Source organism: Rhinoraja longicauda, chromosome 42, assembly GCF_053455715.1.
Source record: "Rhinoraja longicauda isolate Sanriku21f chromosome 42, sRhiLon1.1, whole genome shotgun sequence".
Classification (NCBI taxonomy): Eukaryota; Metazoa; Chordata; class Chondrichthyes; order Rajiformes; family Arhynchobatidae; genus Rhinoraja; species Rhinoraja longicauda.
The window spans coordinates 5,972,944-5,998,865 of NC_135994.1; the positions used below are offsets into that span (position 1 = coordinate 5,972,944).

The following is a 25,922-nucleotide window of genomic DNA, read 5'->3' on the forward strand; positions in this document are numbered from 1 at the left end:
GCAAAAATGTTTCAATGTAAAAATGTTCCAATGTAAAAATGTTGCATGTAAAAATGTTCCAATGTAAAAATGTTCCAATGTAAAAATGTTGCTTGTAAAAACTGTTCCAATGTAAAAATGTTGCATGTAAAAACGTTCAAATGTAAAAATGTTGCATGTAAAAACTGTTCCAAAGTAAAAATGTTGCATGTAAAAACTGTTCCAATGTAAAAATGTTGCATGTAAAAATGTTCCAATGTAAAAATTTTGCATGTAAAAATGTTCCAATGTAAAAATGTTCCAATGTAAAAATGTTCCAATGTAAAAATGTTCCAATGTAAAAATGTTGCATGTAAAAATGTTCCAATGTAAAAACATTCCAATGTAAAAATGTTGCATGTAAGAATGTTCCAATGTAAAAATGTTGCATGTAAAAACATTCCAATGTAAAAATGTTGCATGTAAGAATGTACCAATGTAAAAATGTTCCAATGTAAAAATGTTCCAATGTAAAAATGTTCCAATGTAAAACTGTTGCATGTAAAAACATTCCAATGTAAAAATGTTGCATGTAAAAATGTTCAATGTAAAAATGTTGCATGTAAAACTGTTCCAATGTAAAAATGTATCAATGTAAAAATGTTCCAATGTAAAAATGTTCCAATGTAAAAATGTTCCAATGTAAAAATGTTCCAATGTAAAAATGTTGCATGTAAAAATGTTCCAATGTAAAAATGTTGCATGTAAAAATGTTCCAATGTAAAAATGTTCCAATGTAAAAATGTTCCAATGTAAAAATGTTGCATGTAAAAACGTTCAAATGTAAAAATGTTTCAATGTAAAAATGTTTCAATGTAAAAATGTTCCAATGTAAAAATGTTGCATGTAAAAATATTCCAATGTAAAAATGTTGCATGTAAAACTGTTCCAATGTAAAAATGTTGCATGTAAAAATGTTTCAATGTAAAAACTGTTCCAATGTAAAAATGTTGCATGTAAAAATGTTCCAATGTAAAAATGTTCCAATGTAAAAATGTTCCAATGTAAAAATGTTGCATGTAAAAATGTTCCAATGTAAAAATGTTGCATGTAAAAATGTTTCAATGTAAAAATGTTTCAATGTAAAAACTGTTCCAATGTAAAAATGTTGCATGTAAAAATATTCCAATGTAAAAATGTTCCAATGTAAAAATGTTTCAATGTAAAAATGTTTCAATGTAAAAATGTTCCAATGTAAAAATGTTGCATGTAAAAATATTTCAATGTAAAAATGTTGCATGTAAAACTGTTCCAATGTAAAAATGTTGCATGTAAAAATGTTCCAATGTAAAAATGTTGCATGTAAAACTGTTCCAATGTACAAAATGTTGCATGTAAAAATGTTCCAATGTAAAAATGTTGTATGTAAAACTGTTCCAATGTAAAAATGTTTCAATGTAAAAATGTTCCAATGTAAAAATGTTCCAATGTAAAAAAGTTCCAATGTAAAAATGTTTCAATGTAAAAATGTTGCATGTAAAAAAGTTCCTATGTAAAAATGTTGCATGTAAAAATCTTCCAATTTAAAAATGTTGCATGTAAAACTGTTGCATGTAAAAATATTCCAATGTAAAAATGTTGCATGTAAAACTGTTCCAATGTAAAAATGTTGCATGTAAAAATGTTTCAATGTAAAAACTGTTCCAATCTAAAAATGTTGCATGTAAAAATGTTCCAATGTAAAAATGTTTCAATGTAAAAATGTTTCAATGTAAAAATGTTTCAATGTAAAAATGTTCCAATGTAAAAATGTTTCATGTAAAAATGTTTCAATGTAAAAATGTTTCAATGTAAAAACTGTTCCAATGTAAAAATGTTGCATGTAAAAAAGTTCCAATGTAAAAATGTTTCAATGTAAAAATGTTGCATGTAAAAAAGTTCCAATGTAAAAATGTTTCAATGTAAAAATGTTCCAATATAAAAATGTTGCATATTCCAATTGTCTGGAAACAGCGATGTCAGTCATTGATGCGAGGAGTCGGTTTAAATGTGCCCAGTACCCACCTGTATTTACTGGAGGCAGGTACTGAGCTCTCTCTCTCTCTCTCTCTCTCTCTCTCTCTCTCTCTCTCTCTCTCTCTCTCTCTCTCTCTCTCTCTCTCTCTCTCTCTCTCTCTCTCTCTCTCTCTCTCTCTCTCTCTCTCTCTCTCTCTCTCTCTCTCTCTCTCTCTCTCTCTCTCTCTCTCTCTCTCTCTCTCTCTCTCCCTCTGTGTATTCCAGAGGGCTTGGGAGAGGAGTGCAGGAAGAGGCACCGAAGCACAAGGGCTCTGGGCGATCTCGGAGCCCGCTCGCCTCTGTCGCTTGCCCGGGGCACTGAGGCAGTGTGGTCCGGGGCGAGGATGAGCGGCGTGGCTATCCACCGCTCCCTCTACACAGAGGAGCAGTTCGCCCGGCGCTTCGGCGGCTCGGAGGAGGAGGAGGAGAAGGAGGAGAAGTCGAGCCAGGGGTTGTGGCAGCAGGTGGCCGGGAAGAGATGCCCCTGCCCCGGCAAACGCTTCTGGACCAAGCGGCTGCCCTTCCTCACCTGGCTGCCGAGGTACAAGCTCAAGCGCTGGCTCATCGGGGACATCGTCGCAGGACTTACAGTGGGGATCGTCCACATCCCACAAGGTAGACCACCTCTAACTACATTGTTACCTCCACAACCAGGGGCCACACACACACACACACACACACACACACACACAGTCTGAGAATAGAGGGGAGGCCGTTTAAAACTGAGCTGAGAAGGAAACTTGTAGTGTAAGAAAATAACTGCAGATGCTGGTACAAATCTAAAGGTGTTGGAGTAACTCAGCAGGTCAGGCAGCATCTCAGGAGAGAAGGAATGGGTGACGTTTCGGGTCGAGACCCTTCTTCAGAAACTTTTTCACCCAGAGATTTGTGGAATTCTCTGCCACAGAGGGCAGTGGAGACCAATTCACTGGATGGATTTAAGAGAGAGTTAGATAGAGCTCATGATTCTCCGATGTTTCCACTAGTGGGAGAGTCTAGGACGAGAGGGCACAGCCTCAGAATTAAAGGACGTTCCTTTAGGAAGGAGATGAGGAGGAATTATCCGCCTCAGAGGGCAGTGGAGACCAATTCACTGGATGGATTTAAGAGAGAGTTAGATAGAGCTCTAGGGGCTAGTGGAATCAAGGGATATGGGGAGAAGGCAGGCACGGGTTACTGATTGTAGATGATCAGCCATGATCACAATGAATGGCGGTGCTGGCTCGAAGGGCCGAATGGCCTCCTCCTGCACCTATTGTCTATGTTTCTCTGATGTTTCCACTAGTGGGAGAGTCTAGGACGAGAGGGCACAGCCTCAGAATTAAAGGACGTTCCTTTAGGAAGGAGATGAGGAGGAATTCTCTGCCTCAGAGGGCAGTGGAGACCAATTCACTGGATGGATTTAAGAGAGAGTTAGATAGAGCTCTAGGGGCTAGTGGAATCAAGGGATATGGGGAGAAGGCAGGCACGGGTTACTGATTGAGAATGATCAGCCATGATCACAATGAATGGCGGTGCTGGCTCGAAGGGCCGAATGGCCTCCTCCTGCACCTATTTGCTATGTTTCTATGATGTTTCCACTAGTGGGAGAGTCTAGGACCAGAGGGCACGGCTTCATAATTGAAGGACGTTCCTTTAGGAAGGAGATGAGGAGGAATTCTCTGCCTCAGAGGGCAGTGGAGACCAATTCACTGGATGGATTTAAGAGAGAGTTAGATAGAGCTCTCGGGGCTGGTGGAAACAAGGGATATGGGGAGAAGGCAGGCACGGGTTACTGATTGTGGGCGATCAGCCATGATCACAATGAATGGTGGTGCTGGCTCGAAGGGCCGAATGGCCTCCTCCTGCACCCATTGTCTATTGAATTTCTTTAGCCAGAGGGTGGCGAATCTGTGGAATTCTTTGCCACAGAAGGCTGTGGAGGTCAATCAATGGATATTTTTAAGGCAGAGATAGATAGATAGATTGTTGATCAGTGCGGGTGTCGGGGGTTATGGGGAGAAGGCAGGAGAATGGGGTTGGGAGGGAGAGATAGATCAGCCATGATTGAATGGCGGAGTAGACTCGATGGGCCGAATGGCCCAATTCTGCTCTTATAAGTTGGGTTTAGTTTAGAGATACAGCGCAGAAACAGGCCCTTCGGCCCACCGAGTCCGCGCCGACCAGCGATCCCCGCACACTAAAACACTATCCTACGCACACCAGGGACAATTTTTTAAACATTGATACCAAGCCAATTAACCTACAAAGCCTTTCGGCTTTGGAGTGTGGGAGGAAACTGGTGGTCTTGGAGAAAACCCACACAGGTCAGGGGGAAGAACGTAGAAACTCTGTACAGACAGCTATTGAGGGCGTGCAGCGTAGGTTCACTCGGTTAATTCCCGGAATGGCGGGACTGTCGTGTGTTGAAAGGCTGGAGCAACTAGGCTTGTACACACTGGAATTTAGAAGGATGAGGGGGGATCTTATTGAAACATATAAGATAATTAGGGGATTGGACACATTAGAGGCAGGAAACATGTTCCCAATGTTGGGGGGAGTCCAGAACAAGGGGCCACAGTTTAAGAATAAGGGGTAGGCCATTTAGAACGGAGATGAGGAAGAACTTTTTCAGTCAGAGAGTGGTGAAGGTGTGGAATTCTCTGCCTCAGAAGGCAGTGGAGGCCAGTTCGTTGGATGCTTTCAAGAGAGAGCTGGATAGAGCTCTTAAGGATAGTGGAGTGAGGGGGTATGGGGAGAAGGCAGGAACGGGGTACTGATTGAGAGTGATCAGCCATGATCACATTGAATGGCGGTGCTGGCTCGAAGGGCTGAATGGCCTACTCCTGCACCTATTGCCTATTGTCTATTGTCTATTGACAGCGTCCGTGGTCAGGATGGAACCAGGGTCCCCGGCGCTGTGAGGCAGCAACTCTACTGCCGCGCCACCGTGATGCCCTAGCTTATAACTTATAAACAATTCATGGCACCATCCCAACAGAACCTTTGCACACAAGACCATCAATCTCGTTGTTCCCTTATATATGAGCAGAAAGTCCAAGCCCTGCAGAGAGTTGTGGATGAAGCCTAGTTCATTACACAGACCAGCCTCCCCACCAGCGACCCCCACCTGCACCACACTGCCTCGGGAAAGCAGCCCGTTAATCAAGGAGCCTTTACACCCCCTCGTCCTCTCTTCTCCCCCCCCCCCCCCCCCCCCCCCCCCTGCTGTTGTCAGCCTACTGAACAATCCTCCCATCAGCTAAGGTTTAGGCTTTAGAGTTAGCCGCACGTCTTTGGAGGAGTTGTGTGGGGAAATAACTGCAGACGCTGGTACAAATCGAAGGTGTCACAAAAAGCTGGAGTGCCTCAGCGGGTCGGGCAGCATCTGTGGAGAGGAGGAACAGGTGACGTTTCGGGTCGAGACCCTTCTTCAGACCCATTCCTTCTCTCCAGAGATGCTGCCCGACCCGCTGAGTCTCTCCAGCATTTTTTGTGATACCCGCACGTCGTTGGAGTGTGGGAGGAAACCGGAGCGCCCGGAGAAAACCCACGCAGGTCACGGGGAGAAGGTACAGTACAAACTCCGTACAGACAGCGCCGTGACTTCCTGACTTTTACACCCAATGCTGGGATCAACGAAAGTGAACATTTATACCAGGCCAATTAACCTACAAAACCTGTACGTCTTTGGAGTGTGGGAGGAAACCGGAGCGCCCGGAGAAAACCCACGCAGGTGACGGGGAGAGCGTACAAACTCCTTACAGACAGAGCCCGTAGTCGGGATGGAACCCGGGTCCCTGGCGCTGTGAGGCAGCAACTCTGCCGCTGCGCCACCGTGGATGGGTAACACACTCAATAATAGTTTGCTCCCTTGTTTTGTTCTTCTCTTCCTAGGAATGTCCTTTGCCCTGCTGACCTCGGTGGCACCAATTTATGGACTTTACACCTCGTTCTTCCCGGTTGTGTTGTACATGCTGTTTGGAACGGGAAGGCACGTGTCCACAGGTGTAGTACCTGCACTCGAGCTATGCGCTGACTTACACAATGCACACAGCAGCGGGCCAAGGAGTAGAGGAGAGAGTTTTCAAGAGAGAGCTAGATTTAGCTCCTGGGGCTAAAGGAACCAAGGGATTTATGGGGGAGAAAGCAGGAACGGGCTACTGATTGTGGATGATCAGCCATGATGATATTGAATGGCGGTGCTGGCTCGAAGGGTCGAATGGCCTCCTCCTGCACCCATTTTCTATGTTTCTCTGTAGAAACAAGGAACTGCAGACACTGGTTCACAAAAAAAGGCACAAAGTGTCGGAGTAACTCAGCGTAGTGTAAGAAAATAACTGCTGGTACAAATCGAAGGTATTTATTTCACAAAATGCTGGAGTAACTCAGCGGGTCAGGCAGCATCTCAGGAGAGAAGGAATGGGTGACGATTCGGGTCGAGACCCTTCTTCGGACTGATGTCAGGGGGGGCGGGAGAAAGGAAGGATATAGGTGGAGACAGGAAGATAGAGGGAGATCTGGGAAGGAGGAGGGGAAGAGAGGGACAGAGGAACTATCTAAAGTTGGAGAAGTCAATGTTCATACCGCTGGGCTGCAAGCTGCCCAGGCGAAATATGAGGTGCTGTTCCTCCAATTTCCGGTGGGCCTCACTATGGCACTGGAGGAGGCCCATGACCGAAAGGTCAAAGTGGAGTAACTCAGCGGGTCAGGCAGCATCTTCAGTGTGAACCTGCATCTGCAGTTCCTTCCTACACAGTCTGAAGAAGGGTCCTGACCCGAAACGTCGTCCACAAATACAGCCTTGTGGCACGGTGGCGCAGCGGTAGAGTTGCTGCCTCACGGCGCCAGAGACCCGGGTTTGATCCCGACTACGGGTGCTGTCTGTACGGAATTTTATGTTCTCACCGTGACTGCGTGGGTTTTCTCCGGGTGCTCCGGTTTCCTCCCACACTCCAAAGACGTGCAGGTTTGTGGGTTAATTGGCTTCGGTTATAAATTGTTCCGTAGTGTGTGTAGGATCATAATCATAATCATCATAATCATACTTTATTAGCCAAGTATGTTTTGCAACATACGAGGAACTTCATTTGCCACACAGTCATAACAATAAAGAGCAACAGGACACACAATAGACAATAGAAAATAGGTGCAGGAGTAGGCCATTCGGCCCTTCGAGCCTGTACGCACCGCCATTCAATGTGATCATGGCTGATCATTCTCAATCAGTACCCCATTCCTGCCCTCTCCCCATACCCCCTGACTCCGCTATCCTTAAGAGCTCTATCTAGCTCTCTCTTGAATGTATTCAGAGAATTGGCCTCCACTGCCCTCTGAGGCAGAGAATTCCACAGATTCACAACTCTCTGACTGAAAAAGTTTTTCCTCATCTCTGTTCTAAATGGCCTACCCCTTATTCTTAAACTGTGGCCCCTGGTTCTGGACTCCCCCAACATTGGGAACATGTTTCCTGCCTCTAACGTGTCCAACCCCGTAATAATTTTATACGTTTCGATAAGATCCCCTCTCATCCTTCTAAATTCCAGTGTCTACAAGCCTAGTCGTACACACAAAATACATTTTAACATGAACTTCCACCACAGTGACTGTTTCGGGATAGAACTATTAATGGGCGATCGCTGGTCGGCACGGATTTGGTGGGCCGAAGGGCCCGTTTCCGCACTGTATTTCCAAACTAACTATACTAAAGACCCACTGAGTTCCTTCGAAGGTATTTATTCACAAAATGCTGGAGTAACTCAGCAGGTCAGGCAGCATCTCAGGAGAGAAGGAATGGGTGACGTCTCGGGTCAAGGCCCTTCTTCAGACTGGTCCTGACCCGAAACGTCACCCATTCCCTCTCCCCGAGATGCTGCCTGACCCGCTGAGTTACTCCAGCGTTTTGTGCTACCTTCGATTTGTGCCAGCGTCTGCAGTTATTTTCCTACACTGAGTTCCTTCAGCGCTTTGTGTGCTCGTCCATGGACATGTAAGCATTGGTCAGTGGTGGCACGGCCCTCCTGTCTGGTCAGGTCCAGGAGTGGAGTGCGATCATCCGATGATGTTCGGCGCCCGCGAAGCATCGGTGACCAAAGATTCACGTGTCCCCCCCCCCATCGCTCTCTTGCCAGGTACCTTTGCCGGGATTAGTTTGATGACCGGCTCTGTGGTCGAGCGCTTGGTGCCACACCAGGTGGGATGGAACGCAACAAACCAGGAAGATCCCGAACTGGAGAAGCAACGGATCTCAGTGGCATCGGCCGTGACCTTCCTCTCGGGACTTATGATGGTAGCTACTCCAACCTCAGTGGGTCTCTCGTCTCGTTTAGTTTATTCACTGGAGTTCAGAAGGATGGGAGAGGGGATCTTACAGGAACGTGTAAAATTATAAAAGGACTGGACAAGCTGGATGCAGGAAAAATGTTCCCAATGTCGGGGGGAGTCCAGAGTCCCAATGTTGTGCGGCGCGGAGGCGCAGCGGTAGAGTTGCTGCCTTACAGCGAATGCAGCGCCGGAGACTCAGGACTACGGGCGCCGTCTGTACGGAGTTTGTACGTTCTCCCCGTGACCTGCGTGGGTTTTCTCCGAGATCTTCGGTTTCCTCCCACACTCCAAAGACATGCAGGTTTGTAGGCTAATTGGCTGGGCAAATGTGAAAATTGTCCCTAGTGGGTGTAGGACAGTGTTAGTGCGCGGGGATCGCTGGGCGGCGCGGACACGGTGGGCCGAAGGGCCTGTTTCTGCGCTGTATCTCTAAAAATAAATAAATAAATTTTAAAAAAGAACCAGGGGCCACACACAGTCTAAGAATAAAGGGGAGGCCATTTAAAACTGAGGTGAGGAAAAACTTTTTCACCCAGAGAGTTGTGAATTTGTGGAATTCTCTGCCACAGAGGGCAGTGGAGGCCAATTCACTGGATGAATTTAAAAGAGAGTTAGACAGAGCTCTGGGGGCTAGCAGAATCAAGGGGTATGGGGAGAAGGCAGGCACGGGTTACTGATTGTGGATGATCAGCCATGATCACAATGAATGGCGGTGCTGGCTCGAAGGACCGAATGGACTCCTCCTGCGCCTATTTTTTATGTTTCTATGTTTCTAACCTCTCTTTCAATCCTCTCCATGTGTAGATTGTTGAGTTCACTAGTTCTGGCAATCTTTGATTCATAGAGCTGTACAGTACAGAAGTAGGCCCTTCGGCCCACCTTGCCCATGCCGACCAAATTGACATATTGGGCTAGTCCCATTTGCCGGTGTCTTTTAAACAATGTTATAGTCCCTGCCTCAACTCTTGGCAGCTCGTTCCATACCCCCACCACCCACTGCATGGAAAAGCTGCCCCTCAGGTTCCTATTAAATCTATCCCCTCTCACCATAAAACGATATCCTCTTGTATTTTGAGGAGAGTTTGCACCTTCTCCCAGTGACCGCGTGGGCTTCCTCCGAGTGCTCCGGTTTCCTCCCACATCCCAAAGACGTGCAGGTTTGTAGGTTAATCGGCCCTCGGTGATTTGCTCCCAGCGTGTAGGGAGTGGATGAGAAAGTGGGGTCACATTGAACGAGTGTGAACGGGCGATCGATGGTCAGTGTAGACTCGGTGGGCCGAAGGGCCTGTTTCCATGCTGTCTCTCTCCTAAACTAAACTAAACTAGTGTGAACGGGTGATCGATGGTCAGTGTAGACTCGGTGGGCCGAAGGGCCTGTTTGCAGGCTGTATCACTAAACTAAACTAAAGTAGTGTGAACGGGTGATCGATGGTCAGTGTAGACTCGGTGGGCCGAAGGGCCTGTTTCCTTGGCCTATCTCTCGACTAAACTAAACCATCGATGGTTGGCGTGGGCTCGCTGGGATGACGGGCCTGTGTCCACGATGTGCCTCTAAAAAAAAAATGGAGCACAGCAGCGCTCACTCCCAGAGTTCCTCTGTAAGCCCGGCTGCTGCCCCGGTCATAACCTGAGGCCTTTTGCTCTTGCTCATGTAGATCTGTATGTTCGTGCTGCAGCTGGGATTCCTCTCCACCTACTTGTCCGACCCAATCGTGAAGGCTTTCACCAGCGGGACCGCCTTCCATGTCACCATCTCCCAGCTCAACACCATGCTTGGACTGCGGCTGCCGAGATTCACTGGACCCTTCACCCTCTTTAAGGTTGGCCTTCATTGTCGAGGCGGCCATGTTGAAGCGAATCTGCCCGTGCGGCCAGCAGTTACGCAGGTTTCAGTTCAGTTTGTTGTCACGGGGTACAGCGAAAAGCCTTTTTGTTGCGCGCTATCCAGTCTACAGAAAGACTATGCATGATTACAATCAAAGATAATAGAGCAGAGCAAGATAGACCACTCGACCCTAAAAACCGTAGTAGGTCACGGCGGCCATTTTAGTAGGCAGAAACTTGCAGAAACATTTTAAAAGAAAAATAACAACAATCTGTGAATTGATAGATGAGATATATTCTGCATTTTAATGGTATCATCACACATACTGATATCATCCCCCACAACACTGATTACACTGCGAGAGGCAGAGCGAACGGCGGGTTTTGCCTACTAAAATGGCGGACGTTACGCTCCTTTGCGTACTACACTTCAGTATAGGCGATTTCGACAGAGTGGTTCATCTTGTTCCTCTAGTATCTTTGACTACAATCGAGCCGTCCACAATGTACAGATACATGATAAGGGAATAACGTTTAGTGCAAGGCAAAGCCAGCAAAGTCCGGTCAAGGATAGTCCACGGGTCGCCCTGCTTTCTCATCGAATAACTTTCTGTTCTGCATGCCGAGGCATCCTTTGTGAACAAGGGAGTGCACCTCAAGAGTTTCTCATGCTTCTGAAAAAGGCCATTCAGCCCTTCGAGTTTAGTTTAGTTTAGTTTCCAGAAACAGCGAGGAAACCAATCTCGCGCCGGCCGGCGATCCTCACTAACACTATCCTACACACACCAGGGACAATTTTACATTTACACCAAGCCAATCAGCCTACAAACCTGTACGCCTTTGGAGTGTGGGGGAAACCGAAGATCTCAGTGGTCAGTGTAGACTCGGTGGGCCGAAGGGCCTGTTTGCAGGCTGTATTAAACTAAACTAAACCAGTGTGAACGGGCGATCGATGGTCAGTGTAGACTCGGTGGGCCGAAGGGCCTGTTTCCTTTGCCTATCTCGACTAAACTAAACGGGCGATCGATGGTCGGCGTGGGCTCGCTGGGATGAGAAAACCCACGCAGGTCACGGGGAGAACGTACAAACAGCACCCGTAGTCGGGATGGAACCCGGGTCTCCGGCGCTGCATTCGCTGTAAGGCAGCAACTCTGCCGCTGCGCCACCGCGGCCGCCCTTAGTCACCATGCCGAGTCTTTGCCACCTAACTCAGCAATCTCTTCCCCCGCTTATTTCCCCGTAACTGTTCTCTTTCGTAACTGCCTGCCTTCTTTTTATCTGCTTGTCAACGTTCAACGTAAGCCTCAAATGGTTGTCTGGATCCCAATCGAGGTCGTAGGTGATCGGAGCAGAATTAGGCCATTCGGCCCATCAAGTCCATTCCGTCATTCAATCATGGCCGATCTATCTCTCCCTCCTATCCCCATTCTCCCGCCTTCCCCCCACAACCCCTGACACCCGCGCTAATCAAGAATCTATTCATCCCTGCCTTAAAAATGTCCACGTTACGGAGTTTGTACGCTCTCCCCGTGACCTGCGTGGGTTTTCTCCGAGAACTTCAGTTCCCTCCCGCACTCCAAAGACGTACAGGTTTGTAGGTTAATTGGCTTGGTAAATCTAAACGACAATTGTCCTTAGTGGGGTGTAGGATAGTGTTAGCGTGCGGGGATCGCTGGTCGGCGCGGACCCGGTGGGCCGAAGGACCTGTTTCCGCGATGTATCTCTGAACTACACCAAAGTTTCGTTTAAAAGACGTACAGGTTTGTAGGTTAATTGGCTTGGCAAATGTAAAAATGGTCCCTAGTGGGTGTAGGATGGTGTTAAAAATGGTCCCTGGTGGGTGTCGGGTACTTCCAGTCTAGTCCCTGGTGGACTCTTCGGAAGTGATGGCCACACGATAGACAAGATACAAGGTGCAGCAGAACGAGAGGGGGTTAAACTGAGCAAATCGAGTTAGGTAGCACAAAATGCTGGAGTAACTCAGCGGGTCAGGCAGCATCTAGGAGAGAGGGAATGGGTGACGTTTCGGGTCAAGACCCGAAACGTCACCCATTCCCTCTCTCCCAGATGCTGCCTGACCTGCTGAGTTACTCCAGCATTTTGTGCTACCTTCGATTTGTACCAGCATATGCAGTTGTTTTCCGACACGACCAGTGAGGCTGTATTTCTTTCTTTCTCAGACGCTGGCCTCATTACTGGGGGCTCTCTCCATGACGAACATAGTCGAGCTGATTATCTCCCTGGTTTGCCTCAGTGTGCTCATTCCGATGAAAGAGATCAACAGCCGATTCAGGCAGAAATTCAGGACCCCCATCCCCATCGAGATCATCATGGTGAGCAGACGCCTGCAGGTGATGTCATATTCTCTGTAATAACGCCTGAAGAAGGGTCTCGGCCCGAAACGTCACCCGTTCCTTCCCTCCAGAGATGCTGCCTGACCCGCTGAGTTACTCCAGCACTCTGTGAAACGTCACCTATCCGTGTTCTCCACAGATGCTGCCTGACCCGCTGAGTTACTCCAGCACTCTGTGAAACGTCACCTATCCGTGTTCTCCACAGATGCTGCCTGACCCGCTGAGTTACTCCAGCACTCTGTGAAACGTCACCTATCCATGTTCTCCACAGATGCTGCCTGACCCGCTGAGTTACTCCAGCACTCTGTGAAACGTCACCTATCCATGTTCTCCACAGATGCTGCCTGACCCGCTGAGTTACTCCAGCACTCTGTGAAACGTCACCTATCCATGCTCGCCAGAGATGCTGCCTGACCCGCTGAGTTACTCCAGCATTCTGTGTCTATCTACGCTGTGATATTCCTTGACAGAAGCATTGGGGCGGTCACGGTGGCGCAGCGGTAGAGTTGCCGCCTTACAGCGAATGCAGCGCCGGAGACCCGGGTTCCACCCCGACTACGGGTGCCGTCTGCACGGAGTTTGTACGTTCTCCCCTGCGTGGGTTTTCTCCAAGATCTTCGGTTTGCTCCCACACTCCAAAGACGTACAGGTTTGTAGGATAACTGGCTTGGTATAATTGGAAAAAAAATATTGTCCCTAGTGCGTGTAGGATAGTATTAGTGTGCGGGGATCGCTGGTCGGCACGGTGGGCCGAAGGGCCTGTTTCCACGCTGTATCTCTAAACTAAACTAAATTAAAAATGAGCGTGAGTGTATAAGACCCAGTGTGCCAGTATCTCTTATCCTTGTTCAGTTTAGTTTAGTTTAGTTTAGTGCATCCTCTGTGAACAAGGGAATGCTTCTGAAGGAGACCATTCAGCCCATCGAGTTTAGTTTAGTTTAGTTTAGTTTAGAGAGACAGCGAGGAAACTAGTTTAGTTTAGTTTAGTTAGAAACATAGAAAATAGGTGCAGGAGTAGGCCATTCGGCCCTTCGAGCCTGCACCGCCATTCAATATGATCATGGCTGATCATCCAGCTCAGTAGCCTGTACCTGCCTTCTCTCCATACCCCCTGATCCCTTCAGCAAAAAGGGCCACATCTAACTCCCTCTTAAATATAGCCAATGAACTGGCCTCAACTACCTTCTGTGGCAGAGAATTCCACAGACTCACCACTCTCTGTGTGAAGAAATGTTTTCTCATCTCGGTCCTAAAAGACTTCCCTCTTATCCTTAAGCTGTGACCCCTTGTTCTGGACTTCCCCAACATCAGGAACAATCTTCCTGCATCTAGCCTCTCCAACCCCTTAAGAATTTTATATGTTTCTATAAGATCCCCCCTCAGTCTTCTAAATTCCAGCGAGTACAAGCCTAGTCTATCCAGTCTTTCCTCATATGAAAGTCCCGCCATCCCAGGGATCAATCTGGTGAACCTTCTCTGTACTCCCTCTAAGGCAAGAACGTCTTTCCTCAGGTTAGGAGACCAAAACTGCACACAATACTCCAGGTGCGGTCTCACCAAGGCCCTGTAGTTCAGAGTTTCAGCCTAGAAACAGGCCCTTCGGCCCACCGAATCCACGCTGACCAGTGATCCCCACATACTAGCACTATCCTACACACACTAGGGACAATTTACATTTATACCAAGCCAATTAGCCGACATACCTGTACTTCTTTGGAGTGTGGGAGGAAACCGGAGATCTCGGAGAAACGAGAAGATTTGAGTACAGGAGCAAAGAGGTCCTTCTGCAGTTGTACAGGGCCCTGGTGAGACCGCATCTGGAGTACTGAGTGCCGTTTTGGTCTCCTAATTTGAGGAAGGACGTCCTTGCTATGGGTTATTTAAGTTTTGTTACTTAAGGGTTAAATATTGGTACAGTTGCCTCAGTCAAGGGAATGGTGAACGGAGTTTAATGCAGATGCTACATCTGCGAGGTGGTACATTTTAGAAAGTCAAACTAGGGCAGGACCTTCACAGTGAATGGCAGGGCCCTTGGGAATGTTGTTTCAGCAGAGGGAACAAGGAGTACAGGTGCACAGTTCCTTGGAAGTGGCGTCGCAGGTGGTCAAGAAGGCTTTCAGCGTGTTGGCCTTCATGGGCCTTGCATTGAGTGTAGACGTTGGCAGGCCACCTTGCAGTTGTGCAAGACGTTGGTGAGGCTGCATTTGGAATATCGTGTTCTGTTTTGGAAGGATGTTGTTAAGCTGGGAAGAGTGCAAAAGTGACTTATGCCAAGGTTGCCAGGACTCGAGGGCCTGGGCTATGAGAGATTGGGCAGGCTGGGACCTGATTCCTTGGAGCGCAGGAGGCTGAGGGGTGACCTTATAGAGGTGCAGAAAACCACGAGGGGAATAGATAGGGTGAATGCCCAGAGTCTTTTTTACCCAGGGCAGGGGAATCATGAACCAGAGGACATAGGCTTAAGGTGAGAGGGGAAAGATTTAATAGGAACAGCTAACAATGGCCTGCCTCCTTTATCATTGTGAATTTTTTGCATATCTTTCATTCATTTGTTCTGTATCTCTCGCTTTCCTTCCCCCCCCCCCCACCCCCCACCCCCCACCCCTATAGGTCTCTATATCTCTATGTTAACCACACACTCTTGTTTTAAACAGCTTATCGTGGCCACTGCCGTTACCTTTGCGACATCCCTTGACAAGTGCTGCAATGTACAGATAGTGGGGCATATCCCTGCAGGGTGAGTGAGTCCTTCTGTCTCGAGGAGATTCAAGTCACAGTGGGGCAAGTGGGGCCACAGTTACCACGAGAGACTTGTCGCGGAAGAAAACATTAACATCCTTTCCCGCTTAAATTTGAATGGAATGGAACAAGGTGACGCAAGGGTGCTTGCGTGAGCCAATGGGCACCTCTCGTTGACCAGGTGCAGAAGAGGTTCATGGGAATCGGCAACGTAAGATTAGGCGCATTACCTCTGGTCTGGGAACGTGTTGAAGGGTGGATGGTAAATGTAGACATGAAATAGTGGAAGGAGATAAGGAAGCTTGTTTTCCTTTGTGAGAAGTCACAGTAGACCACCCGCGCCCCCTACTGCTAGTGGCATAGAAATGTTACTGTAAATGGGGGTAGGGGGCAACGATTGGCACGGAGAGGGGGAGGTGGCGCGGCCCGCCTGAAAGGTGAGATAGAATAATGTCAAGGTGCCCTTGTGTTGCGTTTGACTTGTATTAACCATCTGTTGTTGAATAATAACTGCGAGATGGGTTTTGTGACTTCTGCTCAATGGATCCGATTACCTTGGAGAAAACGTTTCGTTTAGTACAGTTTAGTTTGGAGATACAGCAAGGAAACAGGCCCTTCGGCCCATCGGGTCCGCGCCGACCAGCGATCCCCCGTACACTAGCATTATCCGACACACTAGGGACAATTTACAATCTTTACTGAAGCCAATTAACCTTTTGGTTTAGTTTAGTTTAGAGGTAAAGCGCAGAAACAGGCCCTTCGGCCCATCGGGTCCGTGCCGACCAGCGATCCCCGCACACTAGCACTATCCTACACACACTGGGGACAATTTACAATGTTACCAAGCCAATCGGCCGACAAACCTGCACGTCTTTGGAGTGTGGGAGGAAACCGGAGCGCCCGGAGAAAACCCACGCGGTCACGGGGAGAACATGCAAACTCCGTACAGACGGCAGCCGTGGTCGGGATGGAACCCGGGTCTCTGGCGCTGTGAGGCAGCGACTCTACCGCGGCGCCACCGTGCCGCCCCTACAGTTTATGTTTGGAGATACAGCGTGGAAAGAGGCCCACTGAATCGACGCCGACAGTTTCTATGTCATCCCACTCTCTGATGGAGCAAAGGGGAGGTGGCCGGTGGGAAGAGGTGAGGGGAAGGGGTGGGGAAAGAAATGGCAAGTGATAGGTGGATACAGGTGAGAGGGGGGCAGGTGATCGGCAGATAGGTGGAGTAAGTGACAAAAGCCGCTGGTGAAATGGAGCCAAAAGGGTGGCCAGATATGGTGTCCATCCAGCACAGAAACCAGGCCCTCCGGCCCACTTTGTCCATGGCGACCATTGTATTTATCCATGCTAATCCCATTGATATTTAATGAATTCTCACCCGTTAGGCTGTTGCTACCGTTGTGAGTTGAGCCTCTGGTCCATTGGATGGAAGTTCTAGATTCCTACTGTTGACCAAGGAGCGAACATTGATTTAGTTTACTTTAGAGATACGGTCAGTTTAGAGGGCGGTCACGGTGGCGCAGCGGTAGAGTTGCTGCCTTACAGCGAATGCAGCGCCGGAGACCCGGGTTCCATCCCGACTACGGGCGCTGCCTGTACGGAGTTTGTACGTTCTCCCCGTGACCCGCGTGGGTTTTCTCCGAGATCTTCGGTTTCCTCCCACACTCCAAAGACGTGCAGGTTTGTAGGTTAATTGGCTGGGTAAATGTAAAATGTAAATTGATGGCAAAGCAATGTATGGGGACTCAATGTATACTTCTATCCTACACACACTAGGGACAATTTACAGTTTTACCAAAGTCAATTAACCCGCAAACGTGCACGTCTTAACCTGTTCCACTAAACTAAACTAAACTAAACTCAACTAAAGATAGACACAAAAAGCTGGAGTAACTCTAATGAAGGGTCTCGACCCGAAACGTCACCCATTCCTTCTCTCCAGAGATGCTGCCCGTCCCACTGAGTCACTCCAGCTTTTTGTGTCTACCTTCGGTTTAAACCAGCGCCTGCAGTTCTCGGAGAAAACCCACGCAGGTCACGGGGAGAACGTACGGACTCCGTACAGGCAGCGCCCGTGGTCGGGATGGAACCCGGGTCTCCGGCGCTGTGAGGCAGCAGCTCCACCCGCTGCGCCACCGTGCCGTGCCAACCTTCTGCAGATGAGATGCGGACCGGGTATCTTCTTGGCCGTGACGGGGGATGTCGGGGTCTCGACCCGAAACGTCGCCCATTCCTTCTCTCCAGAGATGCTGCCCTGTCACGCTGAGTTACTCCAACACTTTGTGTCTACCCTCCATTGTCGGGTCGAGACCCTACTTCAGACTGATGTCAGGCGAGTGGAGGGGGGGACAAAAAATTTAACCAGCATCTGCAGTTTTTCCCCCTACACATTTTGCCGCTTCTCTCCAGAGATGCTGCCCGACCCGCTGAGTTACTCCAGCTTTTCGTGTCTACCTTCGGGTTTTAAACCAGCATCTGCAGTTCCTTCCTGACCTAAAGGAAGAACTTTTTCAGTCAGAGAGTGGTGAAGGTGTGGAATTCTCTGCCTCAGAAGGCAGTGGAGGCCAGTTCGTTGGATGCTTTCAAGAGAGAGCTGGATAGAGCTCTTAAGGATAGCGGAGTGAGGGGGTATGGGGAGAAGGCAAGAACGGGGTACTGATTGAGAGTGATCAGCCATGATCGCATTGAATGGCGGTGCTGGCTCGAAGGGCTGAATGGCCTCCTCCTGCACCTATTGTCTATTGTCTATTGTCTATTGTCTGTTGTCTAAACTAAACTAAACTAAAGTAATATCTTTTGCTCTCTTGTGTCCAGCCTTTGACTTCAGCAGCCTAATGCAAAGGTTAAACTGGTGTATTTTGCTTTATTTATTCATTGTCGTGTAATAATGGGCCTGCTCCACACTGCAGGAGTACGTGCTGAGGGACTTCACTGAAGCTCGTTGCAGCCAATGTCAAGGCACTGTGGAGGACGACCACAGTCTCGGGTCCTTCCGCTGCTGGACATGGGGGGCAAAGTGTGGTGGGGACGCCCCTCGCACGGGGGAAGGGAGACCACCCCCAGGGGGGACACAAGAGTGGCAAAGGGTGGCGGGTAAAATATTTGAAAACACTACGATACGAAACAGATCAATGCATGAATGGCCTTCGAGAATGTCGGAAGAATTTCACTGGAGTTTAGATGGATGAGAGATGGATCTTACGGTGCACAGCGGTAGAGTTGCTGCCTTACAGCGAAAGCAGCGCCGGAGACTCAGGTTCGATCCTGACTACGGGCGCCGTCTGTACGGAGTTTGTACGTTCTCCCCGTGACCTGCGTGGGTTTTCTCCGAGATCTTCGGTTTCCTCCCACACTCCAAAGACATACAGGTATGTAGGTTAATTGGCTGGGCAAATGTGAAAATTGTCCCTAGTGGGTGTAGGATAGTGTTAATGTGCGGGGATCGCTGGGCGGCACGGACCCGGTGGGCCGAAGGGCCTGTTTCCGCGCTGTATCTCTAAATCTAAAATCTAAAATTATTAAATGGACTGGACAAGCTAGATGCAGGAAAAATGTTCCCAATGTCGGGGGAGTCCAGAACCAGGGGCCACACACACAGTCTAAGAATAAAGGGGAGGCCATTTAAAACTGAGGCGAGAAAAAAACCTTTTCACCCAGAGAGTTGTGAACTTGTGGAATTCTCTGCCACAGAGGGCAGTGGAGGCCGATTCACTGGGTGAATTTAAAAGAGAGTTAGATAGAGCTCTAGGGGCTAGTGGAATCAAGGGGTATGGGGAGAAGGCAGGCACGGGTTACTGATTGTGGACGATCAGCCATGATCACGATGAATGGCGGTGCTGGCTCGAAGGGCCGAATGGCCTCCTCCTGCACCTATTTTCTATGTAATTATTGCACAGTTCTTGTTTTGCTTTGTATTTTATAGTTTTTTTAAATTCTGAATGAAGTTTGTTTTTGATTTTTTTTAAAGATGCTACTTTTTTTCTGTCGCCTCAGGTTTCCGAGCCCTCAGCTGCCGGCTCTGGGTAGCATCCCGAGTCTCATCGGTGATACGGTGGCCATTACCTTCGTCGGCTATGCTGTGTCTGTATCGCTGGCCATGATATATGCTGACAAGCACAGATACACCATCGACCCCAATCAGGTCTGTGATCTCAGGTCACGGAGTGCACCTTCAGTGACTTGTGGCACTGTCGTTTTAGTTTTAAACAGACAAGTGCAGAAAGCCAATGGCATGTTGGGCAGTGAAGAAAGCTAATGGCATGTTGGCCTTCATAACGAGAGGATTTCAGTACAGGAGTAAAGAGGTTCTTCTGCAGTTGTACAGGGCCCTGGTAAGACCACACCTGGAGTATTGTGTACAGTTTTGGCCTCCTAATTTGAGGAAGGACATCCTTGTAATTGAGGTAGGTTCACGAGATTGATCCCCGGCATGGCAGGACTGTCATATGAGGAAAGATTGAAAAGACTGGGCTTGTATTCACTGGAGTTTAGAAGGATGAGAGGGGATCTTATAGAGACGTATAAAATTATAAAAGGACTGGACAAGCTAGATGCAGGAAAAATGTTCCCAATGTTGGGGGAGTTCAGAACCAGGGGCCACACAGTCTTAGAATAAAGGAGAGGCCATTTAAAACTGAGGTGAGAAGGAACTTTTTCACCCAGAGAGTTGTGAATTTGTGGGATTCTCTGCCACAGAGGGCAGTGGAGGCCAAATCACTGGATGGATTTAAGAGAGAGTTAGATAGAGCTCTGGGGGCTAGTGGAATCAAGAGATATGGGGAGAAGGCAGGCACGGGTTACTGATTGTGGATGATCAGCCATGATCACAATGAATGGCGGTGCTGGCTCGAAGGGCCGAATGGCTTCCTCCTGCACCTATTGTTTATGTTTCTGTGTAAGTCCTTAAAACAAATTTTTAGTTTATAGTTTTAGTAGTTTTGTAGTTTTAGTTTGTGGTTTTAAATGGACAAGTCCTTAAAACAAAGCCAATTTCTGCATCTCCAATGGAATTGGTGATGAGGATGTTCAGTTCGGTTTTGGAACTGCAGATGCTGGTTTAAACCGAAGGTAGACACAAAATGCTGGAGTAACTCAGCGGGACAGGCAGCATCTCTGGAGAGAAGGAACGGGTGACTGTAGCTCAGGCCCCTCTAGTCCTGGCGACGTCCTCGTAAATCGTCTCTGCAGCCTTTCCAGCTTGACGACATCTTTTCCAGGCACCGTGTCATAGGAAAGATGTCGTCAAGCTGGAAAGGGTCCAGAGGAGATTTACGAGGATGTTGCCAGGACTGGAGGGTCTGAGCTCCAGGGAGAGGTTGAGCAGGCTGGGACTCTATTCCCTGGTGCGCAGGAGGATGAGGGGCGATCTTATAGAGATGTATAAAATCATGAGAGGAATAGATCGGGTAGATGCACAGAGTCTCCTGCCCAGAGTAGGTGAATCGAGGACCAGAGGACCAGAGGCTTAATGTGAAGGGGAAAAGATTTAAGAGGAATCTGAGGGGTTACTTTCTCACACAAAGGGTGGTGGGTGTATTGAACAAGCTGCCAGAGGAGGTAGTTGAGGCTGGGACTATCGCAACGTTTAAGAAACATTTAGACAGGTACATGGATAGGACAGGTTTGGAGGGATATGGGCCAAACGCGGGCAGGTGGGACTGGAGTAGCTGGGACATGTTGGGCCAGTGTGGGCAAGTTGGGCCGAAGGGCCTGTTTCCACACTCTATGACTCTATGACTTTATAAACTAAGCAAATCTCAACTGTGGGAGACCCTGTATTGAATTATTTCAAAACAGGGCTGTTTTTTCAATTTTGAGGCTGGGACTATCCCAACGTTTAAGAAACAGTTAGACAGGTACATGGATAGGACGGGTTTGGACTGTCATATGTTGAAAGACTGGAGCGACTAGGCTTGTATACACTGGAATTTAGAAGGATGAGAGGGGATCTTATCGAAACGTATAAGATTATTAAGTATTAAGATTATTAAGATTATTAATTCTAAACGTTAGAGGCAGGAAACATGTTCCCAATGTTGGGGGAGTCCAGAACCAGGGGCCACAGTTTAAGAATAAGGGGTTGGCCATTTAGAACGGAGATGAGGAAAAACTTTTTCAGTCAGAGAGTTGTGAATCTGTGGAATTCTCTGCCTCAGAAGGCAGTGGAGGCCAATTCTCTGAATGAATTCAAGAGAGAGCTAGATGGAGCTCTTAAGGATAGCGGAGTCAGGGGGTATGGGGGAGAAGGCAGGAACGGGGTACTGATTGAGAATGATCAGCCATGATCACATTGAATGGCGGTGCGTACAGGCTCGAAGGGCCGAATGGCCTCCTCCTGCACCTATTGTCTATTGTCTATTGGAGGGATATGGGCCAAATGCAGGCAGGTGGGACTAGAGTAGATGAGACATGTTGGCCGGTGTGGGCAAGTTGGGCCTTTTTCCACGCTGTATCACGCTATGACCCTTCTGCAGACTGCAGATTTCAGGCTTGTTTCTGTGTCCATTTCACAGGAGCTACTGGCCCATGGCATTTCCAACACCATCTCCTCCCTTTTCACCTGTTTCCCAAGCTCGGCTTCACTGGCCACCAGTAGCATCCTGGAAAGCGCAGGCGGCCACACGCAGGTGAGCGTCGAGAGTGCGCCGCGGGGACTGAGGGATCACCACAACGTACGACCGCTCGCCACCGTGTAAACCGCGGGCGTGCTTGTGCGAGAAGGGAGCTCTGAGCGAAAACAGTTTTAGAGATACAGCGCGGAAACGTGCCCTTTCGGCCCACCGGGTCCGCGCTGACCAGCGATCCCCGCACACTAACACGATCCCACACCCACTAGGGACAATGTTTACATTTATACTGAGCCAATTAACCTACAAACCTGCACGCCTTTGGAGTGTGGGAGGAAACCGGAGATCTCGGGGAAAACCCAGGCAGGTCACGGGGAGAACGTACAAACTCCGTACGGACAGCGCCCGTAGTCGGGATGGAACCCGGGTCTCCGGCGCTGTGAGGCAGCAACTCTACCGCTGCGCCACTGTGCCGCCCAAAAGAAGCTTTGTTCATAATGGAAGAATGTTCATTCAGTGCTCAGTTAATGCACAGCGGGAAGACAAAGATATACCATTTATAAGTTCTAGGAGCAGAATTAGGCCATTCGGCCCATCAAGTCTACTCCGCCATTCAATCATGGTTGATCTCTCTCTCCCTCCTAACCCCATTCTCCTGCCTTCTCCCCATAACCCCTGACACCCGCACTAATCAATAATCTATCTATCTCTGCCTTACAAATCTCCACTGACTTGGCCTCCACAGCATTCTGTGGCAATGAATTCCACAGATTCACCACCCCTATGACTAAAGAAATTTCTTCTCATCTCCTTCCTAAAAGTACGTCCTTTAATTCTGAGGCTGTGCCCTCTGGTCATAGACTCTCCCACTAGTGGAAACATCCTCTCCACATCCACTGTATCCAGGCCGCTCACTATTCTCTACGCTTCAATGAGGGCCCCCCTCGTCCTTCTAAACTCCAGCGAGTACAGGCCCAGTGCCGACAAACGCTCATCGTACGTTAACCCACTCACTCCCGGGATCGTTCTCGTAAACCTCCTCTGGACCCTCTCCAGAGCCAGCACGTCCTTCCTCGGATACGGGGCCCAAAACTGCCCACAATATTCCAAATATTGGCCTCGCCAGCACCTTATAAAGCCTCAGCACTACATCCTTGCTTTATAGTTTAGGCCGCTCAAAGTGAATGCTAGAATCGCCCTTGTCATCCTTACCACCGACTCAACCTGAAATGTGACCTTTTTGGAATCCAGTGCTTACGTAGAGAAAATGCACAGATGCTCTGAGACGGGGGATTTTTAGTTCATGTTTCCTTGACTGCCATGGTCCTTGCTGGCTCACTGGTCGGGCACCTCCTGGGCAGCTATGAGACCCCGGTTCGATCCCGACCACGGGCACTGTCCGTATGGAGTTTGTACGCTCCCCCCGTGACCTGCATGGGTTTTCTCCCAGATCTCCGGTTTCAATAGACAAATAGACAATAGACAATAGGTGCAGGAGGAGGCCATTCAGCCCTTCGAGCCAGCACCGCCATTCAATGTGATCATGGCTGATCATTCTCAATCAGTACCCCGTTCCTGCCTTCTCCCCATACCCCCTGACTCCGCTATCCTTAAGAGCTCTATCCAGCTCTCTCTTGAAAGCATTCAGAGAATTGGCCTCCACTGCCTTCTGAGGCAGAGAATTCCACAGATTCACAACTCTCTGACTGAAAACGTTTTTCCTCATCTCAGTTCTAAATGGCCTACCCCTTATTCTTAAACTGTAGCCCCTTGTTCTGGACTCCCCCAACATTGGGAACATGTTTCCTGCCTCTAACGTATCCAACCCCTTAATAATCTTATACGTTTCGATAAGATCTCCTCTCATCCTTCTAAATTCCAGCGTATACAAGCCTAGTCCCTCCAGTCTTTCAACATATGAAAGTCCCGCCATTCCAGGAATTAGCCTAGTAAACCTACGCTGCACGCCCTCAATAGCAAGAATATCCTTCCTCAAATTTGGAGACCAAAACTGCACACAGTACTCCAGGTGCGGTCTCACTAGGGCCCTGTACAACTGCAGAAGGACCTCTTTGCTCCTATACTCAACTCTTCTTGTTATGAAGGCTTTCTTCACTGCCTGCTGTACCTGCATGCTTCCTTTCAGTGACTGATGCACTAGGACACCCAGATCTCGTTGTACGTCCCCTGTTCCTAACTTGCTAAAGACGTGCGGGTTTGCCGGTTAATTGGCTTTGGTGTCAATTGTAAATTGTCCCTGTTGTGTGTAGGAGAGTGTTAGGCGGTGGTCGGCACGGACGCGGTGGGCCGAAAGGCTCGTTTCCGCACTGTACCTCTAAACTAAACGATGTCATCGTTAGAGTAAGGTGGGAGCAAATGTTCGGCCAGTTGAGCTGTCAAGGTAGGAGCAGCCATGGTGAGCTCTGGTTAATTCTCTGTTACATTTTGACCTTGCAGCTCGCCGGCTTATTCACCTGCCTCGTTGTCTTGGTGGTGTTGCTTCTGATTGGCCCGCTGTTCTACTTCCTACCCAAGGTACGCAAACTAAACCGATCGGGAAACCCCTTCCAACACATGGCCCCAAACTACATTTCAACATCGTTCTTCCTTGTTGTTCCTTCAGAAAGTGACGAGCAGAGGGATATGGGCCAAACGCGGGCAAGTGGGACTAGCTTAGATGGTCGGCAGGGATGAGTTGGGCCGAAGGGCCTGTTTCCGTCGGTTTGGCTCTTGTGGCTATGATATTTTCAATTGTTCTCCTGCGATGGGGGATGAGCTTACGTTTCAGTTTGAGTCGAGTTTATTGTCACGTGTACCGAGGTACAGTGAAAAGTTTTTGTTGCGTTTAGTGCAAGATAAAATCCAGTCAAGTCCGATCAAGAATAGTCCGAGGGTCTCCAGAGTGGTGGATAGTCATTCAGCACTGCTCTCTGACTGTGGTTCAGTTGCCTGACATCAATATAGCAATCCAATTAATAGGAATCCGAGGGGTAACGTTTTCACACAGAGGGTGTTGGGTGTATGGAACAAGCTGCCAGAGGAGGTAGTTGAGGCTGGGACTTTCATTACATAGAAACATAGAAAATAGGTGCAGGGGGAGGCCATTTGGTCCTTCGAGCCAGCACCGCCATTCATTGTGATCAAGGCTGATCATCTTCAATCAGTAACCCGTGCCTGCCTTCTCCCCATATCCCCTGATTCCACTAGCCCCTAGAGCTCTATCTAACTCATTTTTTAATTCATCCAGCGATTTGGCCTCCACTGCCCTCTGTGGCAGAGAATTCCACAAATTCACAACCCTCTGGATAAAAAAGTATCTTCTCACCTCAGTTTTAAATGGCCTCCCCTGTATTCTTAGACTGTGTGTGGCCCCTGGTTCTGGACTCCCCCAACATTGGGAACATTTTTCCTGCATCCAGCTTGTCTAGTCCTTTTATAATTTTATACGTCTCTATAAGATCCCCTCTCATCCTTCTAAACTCCAGTGAATACAAGCCTAGTCTTTCCAATCCTTCCTCGTATGACAGTCCCTCCATCCCAGGGATTAACCTCGTGAACCTACGCTGCACTGCCTCAATAGCAAGGACGTCCTCCCTCAAATTAGGACATCGTTTAAGAAACAGTTGGATAGGCACATGGATAGGACAGGTTTGGAGGGATATGGACCAAGTGCGGGCAAGTGGGATGAGGGTAGCTGGGACATTGTTGGCCGGTGTGGGCGAGTTGGGCCGAAGGGCCTGTTTCCACACAGTATGTGCGTTTTCACACTTCTGTACCTTTTGTCTCGCACTTCTGAACGAAAAACAGCCTTTCCAGTTTCTCCTCGTAACTGAAACACTCCAATCCCAGGCAAGGCCCTGGTGAATCCTCTCCGCACTCTCTCCAGTGTGACCACATCCTCTCTGTGTTGTGCTGGCCAAGTGGTTTGGAGTTAATATTACTGTAAATCTCTTCCCTTTGCAGGCAGTGCTGGCGTGCATTAACATCACCAGCTTGCGGCAGATGTTCCTCCAGTTTCAGGAGCTCCCGGAGCTCTGGAGAGTCAGTCGAATGGACTTTGTAAGTCGTTCACACTGTCCGGCGTAGAGTGGCCCTCTGAGATAGCAGACTCGTGTTAGGA

General features: G+C 48.5%; 1 protein-coding gene across 1 annotated transcript in view; it reads left to right on the forward strand.

The window, feature by feature from the left end:
- Positions 1-2,357: 2,357 nt before the first annotated feature.
- Positions 2,358-25,922, forward strand: part of slc26a10 (solute carrier family 26 member 10) — a 43,935-nt gene continuing 20,370 nt past the window's right edge. Inside the window, exons 1-10 of the mRNA XM_078431353.1 lie at positions 2,358-2,628; positions 5,890-6,000; positions 8,124-8,281; positions 9,972-10,136; positions 12,321-12,473; positions 15,149-15,231; positions 19,230-19,377; positions 21,749-21,862; positions 24,260-24,337; positions 25,766-25,861. Coding sequence (XP_078287479.1) covers positions 2,358-2,628; positions 5,890-6,000; positions 8,124-8,281; positions 9,972-10,136; positions 12,321-12,473; positions 15,149-15,231; positions 19,230-19,377; positions 21,749-21,862; positions 24,260-24,337; positions 25,766-25,861 — 1,377 coding nt within the window. The remainder of the gene's footprint in view (positions 2,629-5,889; positions 6,001-8,123; positions 8,282-9,971; positions 10,137-12,320; positions 12,474-15,148; positions 15,232-19,229; positions 19,378-21,748; positions 21,863-24,259; positions 24,338-25,765; positions 25,862-25,922) is intronic.